This window comes from Diaphorina citri, unplaced genomic scaffold (genome assembly GCF_000475195.1).
Source record: "Diaphorina citri unplaced genomic scaffold, Diaci psyllid genome assembly version 1.1 scaffold1226, whole genome shotgun sequence".
NCBI lineage: Eukaryota > Metazoa > Arthropoda > Insecta > Hemiptera > Psyllidae > Diaphorina > Diaphorina citri.
Genome location: NW_007378655.1, coordinates 51,391 through 68,345, shown reverse-complemented (window position 1 = coordinate 68,345; position 16,955 = coordinate 51,391). Strand labels below are relative to the sequence as shown.

Genomic DNA, 16,955 nt, shown 5'->3' with positions numbered 1-16,955 from the left:
ATGATTGCCAGTATTACCATATCCAGAGACGCACATGCATGAGTGACGGAGGGGATGACATACTCTGAAACAAAATAGAGATTTCAATTTGAAACTGGCCAGAAAATGGACCTAGAGGCCCTGTGCGGACGGCCCAAAGACTCATCAGCAAAATTCTTCTAATAGGTTATGAGTAGGTATTAAGCACTCTCAAACCTTATGTACCTATAAATACGAGTAGAGGTGTATTTTAGGTTATATCGAAAAAGAAAAAAAAAACTCTGACCAAGAGATTTTACATACATAATTGTATCTATCTTCTACATAGGTAGGTATAGGTAAGTCCTTTTATTCCACTCTCTATCCCCCTTTTTCCACTCAAGTCAAGTCTGTCAATTTTGTCAACTTCCTGGGGATGCCATTAAGTTCAAGGCACATAAAAGATATTGTCATGATGACAGAAAAATGTTCTGCTAAGTATAGGTACGCAAAACATGCTGGGTTTGACGGAAATGAGAGGTCGTAAAGTAGGTATAAAGTACCTACTTACTTACCTATGTACCTGTATGTAATACTTACTTTAGAGAAATTTTAGGAGTATTGACGTACCGAAAAAGCACACATCTCGTTATCGTGCTCTTGAAAATTTCAATTTTGAGATTTAGGTATAATTCACGTAAATTTTTTTACCTAAGTGAGTGCCGAAAATGTGATATTCTTACCAATCATCCTAACATATCCGAGTTAGAGTCCACACTACTACACATACAGGAAATCTTTAGATCCTGGGATAACTGATTGCAGTAAAAAAGGAATCTTTCAAGGACAAAATTCTCTCATATTTTATTTTATGAGTACCTTCCTAATGAAGTAATAAAATAATAAACTATGCATCTATACACGTACCTACTTGAACCTAAAAATATTGTAGGTAGGTACCTATTAAAATGTCATTATGTATAATGCCGTAATTTTATTCCAAGTTAGCACTACTTAGCTACTCACACACTTTTGGGGATACAAAATAATGCAATATTTAAATACTGCTTATAGGAAGATAATGATTTTCTTAGTGGATGTGGGGGAAACACAATCTTCAAACATTTTTTATTTTTAAAATTGGGGTTTTTTTTTTTTTTTTTTTTTTTGATAGTTAGGATGCCTGTTTGAAATAGTTAGTAAAGGAAACCGTTTATATATGTAAATAAATAAACGCATTAAATTTAAATGCTAACCCTGTGAGAGTAAATTAATTCGAAGGGAAATTAAGCCACGCCACGTCGCAAAATTTTAGATAATTAAACCTATTTGCTGCTTGTATAACCTTTTATTCTTCACACAATATGCATAACTATAGGCAGCATTTTCAGGCCTGCTTTTTCCGTAGAAAACAATATATTATAGGTACTTCCGCCACCCTTACCACCCCGAAACTTGGAGGCAAACTCATTCACCCAGAACAAAAATTATCCTATTCTATTCAATTCTCATTTTTCTCTTCCCCATTTTACACACCCATAGCTTTCTGTGCTGTTAATTTCAGACAGCAGAAATTTCAAACAAAGCAGTATTGCTTGGAATACCAAAACAGCAGACAGCAGTGGATAGGTACCTACATAGGTATTGTTTTCAATTCCTTGTGCAAAGCAGCAGCAGTAGGATCCTATTCTATTCAATTCTCATTTTTCTCTTCCCCATTTTACACACCCATAGCTTTCTGTGCTGTTAATTTCAGACAGCAGAAATTTATTTCAAACAAAGCAGTATTGCTTGGAATACCAAAACAGCAGTGGATAGGTACCTACATAGGTAGGTATTGTTTTCAATTCCTTGTACAAAGCAGCAGTAGGTACACTGTGGTTTATGAATTGAATAATAAAAGCACCATTCTCGCATAGTTATGAGGTATGGTCCGTGTCAATGTACAGTGAGTTTCATGAAACTCGTTTTCACCAGTGTGCACTGCTCTGTGTTAACATTATGTACTTGTTTCGTGAAACGCGTTTCAGATTTCACTAGTGTGCATTGCGCCTTAGAGATCGATTTTCTTTGGTAAATCAATTATTATTTTGAAATAGAAAAATGGAAACAAAACGAACGAGCGAAAAAGAATCAAGAGCCAAAAGAGACCTTGGTTAGGACAAAAGAAAAATTCTATCCTCTACCACTGACTAGGTACCTACTTGACTATCACCGTAGATTCTGAATTCGACCCCAGGGTCTCGTGCAGAGCTACCCTAGCTGCGTACGCAAAACATGCTGGGTTTGACGGAAATGAGAGGTCGTAAAGTAGGTATAAAGTACCTACTTACTTACCTATGTACCTGTATGTACTTACTTTAGAGAAATTTTGGGAGTATTGACGTACCGAAAAAGCACACATCTTGTTATCGTGCTCTTGAAAATTTCAATTTTGAGATTTATAATTCACGTAAGAAATTTTACCTAAGTGAGTGCCGAAAATGTGATATTCTTACCAATCATCCTAACCTATCCGAGTAGAGTCCACACTACTACACATACAGGAAATCTTTAGATCCTGGGATAACTGATTGCAGTAAAAAAGGAATCTTTCAAGGACAAAATTCTCTCATATTTTATTTTATGAGTACCTTCCTAATGAAGTAATAAAATAATAAACTATGCATCTATACACGTACCTACTTGAACCTAAAAATATTGTAGGTAGGTATTAAAATGTCTTGAGTACCTTCCTAATGAAGTAATAAAATAATAAACTATGCATCTATACACGTACCTACTTGAACCTAAAAATATTGTAGGTAGGTATACCTATTAAAATGTCTGCAACCAATTTGGTTCTTTGTTTCTACTCTTTCTGCAGAGGATATTCTTTTTATTTCCCTCTGTTTTTACATAACGACTTGTTCTAAATGTAAACGTACTGTACAGAGCAGTACACATCTGAATATTCAGTCGTGAGGGGATGTAACGTAAAATGTCTGCAACCAATTTTGTTCTTTGTTTCTACTCTTTCTGCAGAGGATATTCTTTTTATTTCCCTCTGTTTTTACATAACGACTTATTCTAAATGTAAACCTACTGTACAGAGCAGTACACATCTGAATATTCAGTGATTCGTGAGAGGATGTAACGTAAATTTTAAACCTGCTTTGCTCTATTAGACTTAAATTTTTGATGCGTTAAGAGAAAGCTTCAAACATTTTCGCTCCTCTTACTTTATTTTTTTCTCCCAAAATGAAATTTTTTCTTTTCAGCATCAATCTTAGTTCATTGTTTTTCCTGGAGCTCCTACTGTTTTGGCGTAGCTTAATGTTAACTTGGGGAATATTTTCCTTTTCCCTCGACAAACAGATAATACATTTTCCACGATGAGGGAGGGGGTATTAATTTCAATTTCATTTTCTTGCCTATCTTCTGATAGTACCTAGTCTCGCATTCTTTCCTCGTATGTTTTTGTTGGAAACATATAGGTAGGTAATATACAGGTGCCCATCTTATTTTGTTTCTCTTTGGTCACATCGAGAAGTTGGAGACACCTCAAACGTTTGGTTTGTCAAAGCGCGGGGCCCCCAAAAGCGCGGGGCCCGTGGCAGTCTGCCATTCTGCCTTATGGGTAATCCGGCCCTGGAAACATCACACTGCACTGACAAGATTCAGTTTTTTTTCTTTCTTTACCAACCGTTTTTAGTCCAGTTAGTTGATTTGACTTATTCAAATAACATTTTTGACATTATTGCCAAAAAAAATAAATAAATAAATAAAAAAAATCATTGCTAAAAAAGTTGTGTGGATAAGTAATGTATAGTTCAAGATCTTGGCCTTACCTAATAAACAAAATACTAGGTACTACGTTTTTTAATTTTTGATTATCTTTGTGAGGAACTATTTTTAGCTGAATTCCCAATTAATTGGTGGATTTTTCCAGCAAAAAGTTGGCTCATCTCTCTAGGAATAAACAACGGACAACGGGTACCTAGGCCCTGCAAATTCGAAGATTCTAGAACAACTTCTATACTATCAATTTATGAATTTTATTACTTTGGTTCAGATTCCTCATGAGTAGGTATACAAGTTAACAAGTACATTACTTTTTGAATAGGTACTACCTACTCTTCAAATTTCAATTTCAAGGTGGGCAAGGATTATTTACTGAATTCCCAATTAATTGGTGGATTTTTCCAGCAAAAAGTTGGCTCATCTCTCTGGGAATAAACAACGGACAACGGGTACCTAGGTAAATACGGAAATGAATGTTCTTTCTTTGTTTGACTGCATCACAAGGTCACAAATTTATTGCAACATTATAAGATTGTCTATCTTTGCAGATACCTAGCTAGGCACCTATGAAAATAAGATTATAATTTTTTACCTGTCAGCTGCATAGTAATAGATACGAGTATTTTTTAATGACAATAATTAGGTACCTAATGCTTGTTTTCCTCACGAAGATGTGTCAGATTGTTTAGAGTCCACACTACTACACATACAGGAAATCTTTAGATCCTGGGATAACTGATTGCAGTAAAAAAGGAATCTTTCAAGGACAAAATTTTCTCATATTTTATTTTATGAGTACCTACCTTCCTAATGAAGTAATAAAATAATAAACTATGCATCTATACACGTACCTACTTGAACCTAAAAATATTGTAGGTAGGTATACCTATTAAAATGTCTGCAACCAATTTGGTTCTTTGTTTCTACTCTTTCTGCAGAGGATATTCTTTTTATTTCCCTCTGTTTTTACATAACGACTTGTTCTAAATGTAAACGTACTGTACAGAGCAGTACACATCTGAATATTCAGTGATTCGTGAGAGGATGTAACGTATAAATTTCATTATGAAAGGTGGATCTTTAGGAATTTAAAAAAAAGCGGAGTTTTCAAGGTAAAACAAATTTTGTGTTTGATTTTGTTTTTTTTTTTTTTTTTTTTTTTTTTTTTGATAGGATGCCTGTTTGTAAATAGTTAGTAAAGGGAAACCGTTTATATATGTAAATAAATAAAAAAAAACGCATTAAATTTAAATGCTAATCCTGTGAGAGTAAAATTAATTCGAAGGGAAATTGGGCCACGCTAGGTCGCTAAATTTTAAATAATTAAACCTATTTGCTGCTCGTATAACTTTTCATTCTTCACACAATATGCATAACTATAGGCAGCATTTTCAGGCCTGCTTTTTCCGTAGAAAGCAATATATTGTTTTCTTTAAGTCAAGGGGTTAACAGGATTATGAACATCGAGAAAAACTGACATAAAAAAATGAAATACGATTATTAAGATATGTCGAAAAAAATTGTTTGCACTTACGAAGAATTTTATGTTGACAAAAATATTGAACTATTGAGTCATGATGTGGAAAATGAAATACGATTATTAAGATATGTCGAAAAAAATTGTTTGCACTTACGAAGAATTTTATGTTGACAAAAATATTGAACTATTGAGACATGAGAAGAGAAAATAAAATTGATTGATGAGAGCAGGTGTTCATAAAGATGTAAATAAAGTGTTTTTCATAAGACTGGTAAATAAAAGGTATGAAGGGGAACAAGTGTTAGAAAGGAAGTAATGAGGAGGATAGGAAGGCGGAGAAATAAAGGAAGAAAGAGAAAAATAAGCTGGGCCCGTCCCTCCGGGAATTTTTTAGCCCGTAGTTTATTCGATCGTGGTTAAAGAATACCTATGTACCTACCTAATTTGTTTAAAATTCAGTTTATTATTATTATTATTATTGATTTTACTTTCATGTAATGATTTAAAACCAAGACTAGAGCCCGTTCTCCTTTTATTCCTTTTAATGTTTCCTAATAACAGTAATAACTACCAATATAGTACTGAAGTCACCCATCCATTTTTGACCTTGTTCGGCGTAGATTAACATAGGTGACGCTAAAACCGGTCTTAATGATCGACTGAAGTGTTATCTAAAACTTTCTCGCTTTGAGTTCATAGGTCGTCGCGACAAATTTCAAGATCAGAGCTCATTTGTGTGAGAAAATGTGAAAAAAAAAAATCCCCCAAGAAACCAGTTTTTTGAATTTGATATATAGGTCGACCAGGTTTGGATAAGTCCTTCTATGGGGACAGACAGACTGACAGACACCGAAGCGAATACAATAGCCCGTCCACTATACCTTTTGTTATTACTATCGTAATAATAATAAAGGAAGGACGGGCTAAAAATAAAGGAAGGATGAAGGAAGTACCTATCACCTCCTGTCAATATTCAAAAATTGCCAAATGAAATACGTTCTGTACTGGACAGGACATCATGTTAGTCAGTATTGTACTCGTACAATGTACAATTGTACATACCTATTGTACTTGCACTTTATTGAACAGAGAGGTACCTACCTATAGATTGATTTGTGGAGAGAATCCTTTTATAGGAAAGCATCAAAAGTTGTGCTGTAAAGTCTCGTCACACAAAGGCTTATTCTTCATTCTTCTAATATCTAATGCATTTTATCCAGTTCTTTGTTCCCCGAATGAATTTTGTATATTCGCGGTTACAAAAGCCTTAATGGAATGGGAGATAATAGAATTCTATGGTAGTTTTAAAGCTTTTGTCTGGAGGCAAATAGAGAAAGATTTTGTATAGGATTACTCTGTATTGGTTTCACTCTGAGGTTTTTCCTTGGTCCCTTACTTAGTACCTACGATTGTAAGTAGGTATCTCATCTACCTACCTGATTTTATCAGACAAATGCAAATCACGACTTTATCGCCAGCATAATGTGTAGGTAAATTATATGGGAGATAATAGAATTCTATGGTAGTTTTAAAGCTTTTGTCTGGAGGCAAATAGAGAAAGATTTTGTATAGGATTACTCTGTATTGTTGGTTTCACTCTGAGGTTTTTCCTTGGTCCCTTACTTAGTACCTACGATTGTAAGTAGGTATCTCATCTACCTGATTTTATCAGACAAATGCAAATCACAACTTTATCGCCAGCATAATTAGGTATCTCATCTACCTACCTGATTTTATCAGACAAATGCAAATCACGACTTTATCGCCAGCATAATGTGTAGGTAAATTATAGGTACATATGTATGAATAGCTTTAGCGGTAAATTATCAGACAAATGCAAATCACGACTTTATCGCCAGCATAATGTGTAGGTAAATTAGAGGTATGTATGAATAGCTTTAGCGGTAATGCTAGCAAGTAACTTTTTACTTGATATGTACCTACCTATGTAAGGAGGTAGGTATAACAGCAATAATGATTACCTACTTATCAGTCGTCCTATATCTTTTCATATAACTCGTATATTTTGTACGATACCTACCCATTGTTTTGAAAGTTTAGATTAGAAGCCCTAAAAGTCATTCTCCGATAAAATGAGATAGATAATAATATCTATGAGTAGGTATTTAGGAAGCTACCTACCTATATGTATCTATTTCCTTGTTCAGTCCTTGAAGTCATATTTGTAAAAGTAGATTCAGATACACCTATACGAGTACATATTAAAAAGTTAAACTATTTCACCTTTTTCAAAGTTCTGAAAAAGTTAAAGTATTAAAAACTTGAATAACTCCAAGAATTTAATAAAAGTTCAACCATCATTGATACGATTAGGTACCTACGCATAAACTTTTCGAGTCTTCATCCGCAGTACGCCTGAGGTAAGAAGTTCCTTGATTTGTTATTATATCTTACTCAGAAATGGGACCCACGAAATAATGAAATTACATCCTTTATTGCAGAAATAATGTTTGCCAAATTTTATTCAAATCAAAGGAACTTTTTAGTCTGATGATTCTGACGGTATAGACAGGGAACAATCACACGAAAAATGAAAGAGAGAGAGAAAAAAAAATCGTCCATAACTGAGAATTAGAACTCTTTTTATTCTTTTTTCAAAATCTTCACCACTTTTAAAGATCTTCAATAAATATTTAGTGTACTTTACATCTCCACTTGGGATTAGACAATTGATACGATTAGGTACCTACGCATAAACTTTTCGAGTCTTCATCCGCAGTACGCCTGAGGTAAGAAGTTCCTTGATTTGTTATTATCTTACTCAGAAATGGGACCCACGAAATAATGAAATTATATCCTTTATTGCAGAAATAATGTTTGCCAAATTTTATTCAAATCAAAGGAACTTTTTAGTCTGATGATTCTGACGGTATAGACGGGGAACAATCACACGAAAAATGAAAGAGAGAAAAAAAAATCGTCCATAACTGAGAATTGGAACTCTTTTTATTCGCTCAAAAAGATTTCAAAATCTTCACCACTTTTAAAGATCTTCAATAAATATTTAGTGTACTTTACATCTCCACTTAGGATTAGACAAGTCGAGCTCACGTTCATTTTCCACCTGTTTAAACCTAATCAAATTATTGTCACCTGAGAAGCATGCTTTTACATTAGAAAGTTTTCTGCTTCAGTTCATTGGTTTGTCGCGGAAATTTGAGGTGAACAACAATAATGTAACAAAAAGTTTCCATGATGTAGAAACTGTTGTGAAAATAAACCGTATCTCTGTTACACCTGGGGAAAACGATGGGAGTGTTTTTTTACACTGTTTACCCGCGCTGGAAATAGAGATTGATTTGCAAAAACTCAAACACTCTATTTAGACTGCAATTTTCTCTGGTTAAAAAATATGTATAAGTATGTGCTCAAGTATTTTATAAGGAGATACATACCTAAACAGAGAACGTATTAGGATAAGATATTTGCTATTGGACTATATTACAGAATCAAAGATGATAGGATGTCTGTAGGATCTACTCTTCCAGGGTCTTCTAATCATGTCCACCTTGACATACACTAAATTCCGAATAATATTTGGAACTAGTTCCTTCCAAATCATGAAAAGACGATAACTCCTCTTCCAGGGTCTTCTAATCATGTCCACCTTGACATACACTAAATTCCGAATAATATTTGGAACTAGTTCCTTCCAAATCATGAAAACACGATAACTCTAGGCTGTAGGCATCTAAAATAAATATAGGGTATGTCCAAATACATGAGGACAAGTCGTCACGTAGCTAATACCCGTCGGTTCTCAGTAGTAGAATATTCATATCGGACTACTAGATACCAGATCACATAATCAGGAGAAATTCTTTTGCGTACCTACCTAACCTGGCTACTCTCGTTTCTTGTACAGTTAGAAAGAGAATCGAATTTGGGACAACACCTTTCTATGACACTCGACTGTAATTTCATGTGTCGAATGTAAATAGAAGGTACCTATGCCAGCTTCCAAGTATTATGGAATATTCAAGTCATTCTCGAATGTAAATAGAATTTACATAGACCTATGCAAGTCTGCAAGTTAACCACCAAGAAATAACATAATCAGGAGAAATTCTTTTGCGTACCTACCTAACCTGGCTACTCTCGTTTCTTGTACAGTTAGAAAGAGAATCGAATTTGGGACACCTTTCTTTGACACTCGACTGTAATTTCATGTGTCGAATGTAATAAATAGAAGGTACCTATGCCAGCTTCCAAGTATTATGGAATATGCAAGTCATTCTCGAATGTAAATAGAATTTACATAGACCTATGCAAGTCTGCAAGTTAACCACCAAGAGATAAATGTAACTGCCAAGTGCAGTTAGAAAGAGAATCGAATTTGGGACAACACCTTTCTATGACACTCGACTGTAATTTCATGTGTCGAATGTAAATAGAAGGTACCTTATGCCAGCTTCCAAGTATTATGGAATATGCAAGTCATTCTCGAATGTAAATAGAATTTACATAGACCTATGCAAGTCTGCGAGTTAACCACCAAGAAATAAATGTATGTAACTGCCCGGTTTCTGTCTTTTATCATTTCCTCAACAACTTCCACAGAACCAGAAGATCACCATGGTATTGTGTCAATTATGGTCTTGAGGTCAACATGGAAGCTGCATATCAATGCCTAAAAGCTGCTTTATCAAGGAAAATAAAACACCACAATATTATATGTAATTACAATCAGTGCTTACACCTATCTGTATGACCTTTTGATCAAATGACAATTCACTTGTCTTTAATAAGAGTAACCATAGAGAGAAGAGTTCTAATTTATACCTAGAAATGGTAGGCTATCTTTGTGTTATCTACGCATGATATAAAATAAATAAACAATACCAAGGTACCTACTGAATAATTTAACAATATCCGGCAACCTTCTTCCTTGACGCCTCGCCTGTTGAATTTTACTTCTCGTCTCAACCTTTCTTGCTTTCTTCAGAAAGTATACGGTTGTACGGTATCTTTCATGCTTTCAACAATCAGTGCTTACACCTATCTGTATGACCTTTTGATCAAATGACAATTCACTTGTCTTTAATAAGAGTAACCATAGAGAGAAGAGTGCTAATTTATATCTAGAAATGGTAGGCTATCTTTGTGTTATCTACGCATGATATAAAATAAATAAACAATATCAAGGTACTGAATAATTTAGGAATATCCGGCAACCTTCTTCCTTGACGCCTCGCCTGTTGAATTTTATTTCTCAGTCTCAACCTTTCTTGCTTTCTTCAGAAAGTATACGGTTGTACGGTATCTTTCGTCTATCAATACTATGATTAGTGTGATGACCCCCATTCATTTCTTCCTCAGTTGCATAAAAATCATTACCAAGAGCCTTCGAGGAATCCAAGCCTTCGAGGAATCCAACTTGATCTCTATGCCTGCAGTTTGAGCTTCATACTAGGAGAAACCTTGATGCCTTATCAGATTCAGTAAAGTTACGGTTAAGGTTAGTCTGTCAGCAGTAACGTGTAGTGATTCAAGCTGTTAGGTCTCGATTACGTCTCCGAATCAATACTGTCCGGATGATTGTTTATTTTTAGTTGGTGTTATTTCTACTTTCTCTTACATTATTCGTTTGTTTCAATATTTTGTTTTGACGAGAAATTTCTTTGGTGTTAAAGTCAAGTGTCTAGTACGTTAAAAGTGGTTTTCGAGCAAAAGGTTTTGTTTAAAATATACATTTTATTTTTTGTCTGTGTATTTATCCTTATCACCAAATGATTTAGTATTAAGTTCGTCACGTTGGGTGCATTCATTTCAATTCTAATTACACCATGAACGCGTTTCAAAATGTTTACAACAGCCTCTACTGGCACCTCCGAATCAATACTGTCCGGATGATTGTTTATTTTTAGTTGGTGTTATTTCTACTTTCTCTTACATTATTCGTTTGTTTCAATATTTCGTTTTGACGAATTTCTTTGGTGTTAAAGTGTCTAGTGCGTTAAAAGTGGGTTTTGAGCAAAAGGTTTTGTTAAAAATAATACTGTCCGGATGATTGTTTATTTTTAGTTGGTGTTATTTCTACTTTCTCTTACATTATTCGTTTGTTTCAATATTTTGTTTTGACGAATTTCTTTGGTGTTAAAGTGTCTAGTGCGTTAAAAGTGGGTTTTGAGCAAAAGGTTTTGTAAATATATGTACATTTTATTTTTAGTTTTTGTCTGTGTATTTATCCTTACCACCAAATGATTTAGTGTTAAGTTCGTGTTGGGTGCATTCATTTCAATTCTAATTACACCATGAACGCGTTTCAAAATGTTTACAACAGCCTCTACTGGCATATCGAACATGAAGATTATTCTCTGCTCTTTTTCATCAAATTGGTTGGACTGTTTTACGTTGTAAAGTTTCTCTGGTGGTACCTGTCGGGCAACTTACAAAGTCTCGTCTGCAAATTGATATCGTTTGTGTATAAGCCGAACCTGAAGAAGTACGGTAGATGGGCAGGTAAGCATACTCGTATCTGCTCTTTTTCATCAAATTGGTTGGACTGTTTTACGTTGTAAAGTTTCTCTGGTGGTACCTGTCGGGCAACTTACAAAGTCTCGTCTGTAAATTGATATCGTTTGTGTATAAGCCGAACCTGAAGAAGTACGGTAGATGGGCAGGTAAGCATACTCGTATATAGGTACATTGTACCTGGTACAAGGATGAAAGTGAAATGTTTATTAAATTTACATTATTTACAATTCCTACACTCGAGGATGCAAATACATCTAATCTAATACCTACCTATCTCAAGTTCATCAGCTTTTCCATAAGGAAAATAGATAATTTACTAATATTGATATAATTATAACTAATACATCTGACTACATCTATATATGTATGTTCTTTCAAACACTTTCTCTCTACCTGGCTCCGGCCAATAATTTGAAATGTCATTGTACCTGGTACAAGGATGAAAGTGAAATGTTTATTAAATTTACATTATTTACAATTCCTACACTCGAGGATGCAAATACATCTAATCTAATACCTACCTATCTCAAGTTCATCAGCTTTTCCATAAGGAAAATAGATAATTTACTAATATTGATATAATTATAACTAATACATCTGACTACATCTATATACGTATGTTCTTTCAAACACTTTCTCTCTACCTGGCTCCGGCCAATATTTTGAAATGTATGTAGGTAGGTACTGTCAAATAAAATAGCATAGGTATATCTTTGAAAATATTTAATAAATAGTACATATGTCAATAAGAGCCTACCAAGAAATCTTTTTGAAAATAAATAAATAATTAGATGTAGATATAAATAATTTTTAGATACATAAAAAAGGACCCTAGAAATCGAAACTTAGATTGTTTTATATCTACGCAGATATAGGTAGTAAGGAATAAAGTTAACTTGTTAACCAAAGATCAAGCAGTAGGTAATCACGTATACAGGTGTAGAACATGTACTTTTTACAAAGACAAGGTATGCAGAAGGTCATTTTATTATCTTAATTATGTTAATGATAAAATAAACTTCCTTATGTTGTTTGCATTATTAGCTACTTAGGTATCACTGAAAGATTTAATAGAACATAGAAACCCTTGGCAATCATGTAGCAATATAGCATAAATAGGCAAATGTCTAGGAAGTTTGTACATTGCATACCTACTTCGTGAAAATAAGGCATTTCAGAGTGATTAATAAATAATTAATTATGCATATAAAGCTTATGTATTTATTCCCACGTGCTACCCACCTGCATAACTGAGTAGGTACCTGCAGAGCGTCATAGTTCTGTTTTTTAGAATCAGCTCCATTTAACTATACAGGCGTTAAGAGCTTCATCCGATTAAAATCCGGATGATTTCTCCAAGGACTGTCGTGCTACATTTTGTCTCGGATCGGAAAACAATCGTGTTGTGTGTTATGTTGCCTACAGGACATTCGACAAAAAGTCGGGAGAAACTCACAAGTGGGGAACAGGGTCTTAGACGTTATGTGTTGAGCTGTTGAGTAGGGTTGCCAACCGTCCCGTATTTCTGGAGAAAATAAAATGTCCCGCCGGGACAGACTTTTGTCCCGTTTTTTTTTCAATTCGACGGAAAACATCTGAACGAACTAATAAACAGTAAAAATGACTTTTTATAAGGATTTTTATTGGATGTCCGAAGAGTGTAGACCAAAAATTTTTTTAAGCTTCATCCGATTAAAATCCGGATGATTTCTCCAAGGACTGTCGTGCTACATTTTGTCTCGGATCGGAAAACAATCGTGTTGTGTGTAGTGGGAACACTCTCATTTAAATTATGTTGCCTACAGGACATTCGACAAGAAGTCGGGAGAAACTCGCAAGTGGGAACAGGATCTTAGACGTTATGTGTTGAGTAGGGTTGCCAACCGTCCCGTATTTCTGGAGAAAATAAAATGTCCCGCCGGGACAGACTTTTGTCCCTTTTTTTTTTCAATTCGACCACACACACACACACACACACACACACACACACACACACACACACACACACATACACACACACGCACACACACACACGCACACGCACACACCAGAACTCTACAAAAGCTGAACGACACAGCAAATGAAATAAGTGAGTTTTAAAAAACGAGTGAAATCTCTTGAAAATTGTATTATTATTATACTTGCCTATATTGCAAGTTAAATCCATGACTTGTTTCTTTTTTGTTATTATTTAACTTGAATGAGATTTCGAATCCGAAATTTTCAAAAAGATTCAATAATAAATATTTAGATGGATTCGTATAGAATACCTACGTATACCTACTCAGATTGTAAAAGGTGGTTTGACCCAAATTTCAGTGATAATTTATTTAAATTTTTCTTATCTTAAAGTTTGTAGAAATGGGGTGACCTTCTTTCAGTCATTATTCTTTCATGCTACCAATAAAATGGAAATTTTCTTCCACAGGAAAACAGTACGATGTTGAAGTAAAAATAATCCAGGCAGATTTCTCAGAAGGATTACAAGTGTATGCACACATTGAAAAGGAATTACAAGATATGGACGTTGGAATTTTGGGTAAGCAAGACTTGACCTACTTGGAAATACATAGTACCTACCTTTAATTTGAGAAAATAAACAAGTAAATAACTAAATAAAATAGTATGATTAGTATGTCTGTGAGAGAGAAACAAAATAAATATTTATTTCTGTTTTCCAAAGAGGAAACAATGTGGGACATCTGTTTGTGTGAGATCAGATGAACGTTCTCTTTGGTTTTGGTCGGTGTTTGTTCCAAATCGACATGATACAGCCATTGGGATTTAATGGAGTAGTTGGACATCAGGGACAGCTGATCCAAGAGTGGCTGAATGTAACCTGAAACGCAAGGAATAGAAAATACGTTTTTATTTCGTAGCAAAGTAACAATTGACAACTGCTACGTTAGCCCATAATGAGCCGAACTTTTTTTTCTTCGTTGGATCTTGCTGAAATATAACCGCTTCTAACTCCGGACCGGTACTGAGTAATTATGTCAAACGTGAAAATAGTAGGAAATTTTCTTTTATAACTAATGGACAAATCCCCGATGCACTCTGAAGTAGAGCGACTGAGATATTAGCGAAAAAGAGGCTCTCATGGGTTAGAAGTCATTAGACTCCTGTGGTCTGTGTCGTAGCATGCCCATTCCGTAGTATGCCTTTGAAATCAACCAATTACATTGCTTAATCCAAGAGATAAACTTGAACTTTAAAACTCACTTTGTGGCCTCGGCCATTACAGACTCAAACCAGGCGACCGAGTTTTGGTCGAGGCCGAATGTCCTTAGTTTTTGCAGTAGTATTCTGTGGGAAACTAGGTCGAAAGCCTTGCAAGTCAATTAAAAAATTGTATTATAATTCTATTCTTAACACCACCCTGTAAGAAATCTATGTACTGGGTCAACAAGGAACCAGTCTCTGGGTCAGGCGACAAACCAGTTGGATGGTGCGAAAACCAGTTGCCTTCTCCGGGCGGAAAATCTCAACAAACCTGATGGCGTATGAGACAGAAGAATAGTGGTTTACCATCAGACCATCCCTCCAAGAATAGGTGCTAAGCTGTGACTATGTGTGGACACAGAAAAGAATAGAATACCTTGTTTATCCTACCCGAATAGGACTGAAAAGTCCCTTTACCCCAGCAGTCTAAACAAGGTCTCGTATATTTGATGGGTTAAAGAATTATACATACTAGTAACAGTTCAGTAAAAAGACCTTGCTTAACTAGAGCACATATAGAATATACCTTGTTTATAGAATAAAAAATGTATTATTATATAGATATTATTATATAGGTATTGTAAGTTAAAAAAAGACTTGTTTCTTTTTTGTTATTATTTAACTTGAATGAGATTTCGAATCCGAAATTTTCAAAAAGATTCAATAATAAATATTTAGATGGATTCGTATAGAATACCTACGTATACCTACTCAGATTGTAAAAGGTGGTTTGACCCAAATTTCAGTGATAATTTATTTAAATTTTTCTTATCTTAAAGTTTGTAGAAATGGGGTGACCTTCTTTCAGTCATTATTCTTTCATGCTACCAATAAAATGGAAACTTTCTTCTACAGGAAAACAGTACGATGTTGAAGTAAAAATAATCCAGGCAGATTTCTCAGAAGGATTACAAGTGTATGCACACATTGAAAAGGAATTACAAGATATGGACGTTGGAATTTTGGGTAAGCAAGACTTGACCTACTTGGAAATACATAGTACCTACCTTTAATTTGAGAAAATAAACAAATAAATTACTAAATAAAATAAAATAGTATGATTAGTATGTCTGTGTCTACATTTCTACAAGTATACTGGAGTTGATGGAAGTAGATTGACATCACCTAGAACTAGAACCCATAAAAAGGTTAAAAAGTATTTATGTTTGTTGATTTAAAGAAAAGTTAATGGTATAGACATGTTTCAGTCGATGCCAATCGACGATCGACCAAAGTGTAATGCAGACGCTACTTTATTATGTATCTGGTACCGTCATTTCCTCTGTTTGCCAAGATGGGTGATTTTATATCCTGGTCCTGCCTGGTACCTATGGCTATTCGAACCTAGAAAAAAACACATTGTCACTTCGCAAATAAATACCCATACATATTTGTACACAAGACACAACATGCCTGGAAAATCGTCAGCCTGTGTAAATATTTCGAACTGCTCAAATAATATTTTGAGTTGCCCATTGACACAGTATACCTATCAGACTGGAAGTTATTGGGAGATTAGATATTATTCTACAAGTATACTGGATGGGTGATTTTATATCCTGGTCCTGCCTGGTACCTACGGTTATTCGAACCTAGAAAAAAACATATTGTCACTTCGCAAATAAATACCCATACATATTTGTACACAACATGCTTGGAAAATCGTCAGCCTGTGTAAATAAATGAATGAATAATGTACTACATCAATATTTTGTACGTCCCTACCTATCTAGATACCTGTACATATGGATTTATTTGCCTTTCGGGAAATACCTATATACCTACATAAAGGTGTGTAAAAATAGAAATGGCAAAAACTCATTCCTGTTCAATTTCTAAAATAGAAAAATGTCAAATAGATATTTCGTGATTGCAATTATGAATATAACTCCACCGGTCACAATGTTTATCCTGACGTAAAGGGGACAGGGGACGTTTCGGAGTAAAGCTTCATTTCTACCGAGAATAGCTCTGCACATACACAAGTTTATTTTTAGAGCCCAATTTTATTTAT

General features: G+C 34.6%; 2 protein-coding genes across 2 annotated transcripts in view; one reads left to right on the top strand and one right to left on the bottom strand.

Annotated features, from left to right (window-relative positions):
• Nucleotides 1-599, bottom strand: part of LOC103514819 — a 28,757-nt gene extending 28,158 nt beyond the window's left edge. The window contains exon 1 of the mRNA XM_026827680.1: nt 559-599. The gene's annotated coding sequence lies outside the window, so the exon portion shown is untranslated. The remainder of the gene's footprint in view (nt 1-558) is intronic.
• A 13,174-nt stretch (nt 600-13,773) lies between these two features.
• LOC103514818 (inactive hydroxysteroid dehydrogenase-like protein 1) overlaps nt 13,774-16,955 on the top strand; it is a 4,989-nt gene continuing 1,807 nt past the window's right edge. The window contains exons 1-2 of the mRNA XM_017446373.2: nt 13,774-13,808; nt 14,148-14,258. Of these exons, the coding sequence (XP_017301862.1) occupies nt 14,240-14,258 (19 nt within the window). The 5' untranslated portion in view covers nt 13,774-13,808; nt 14,148-14,239. The remainder of the gene's footprint in view (nt 13,809-14,147; nt 14,259-16,955) is intronic.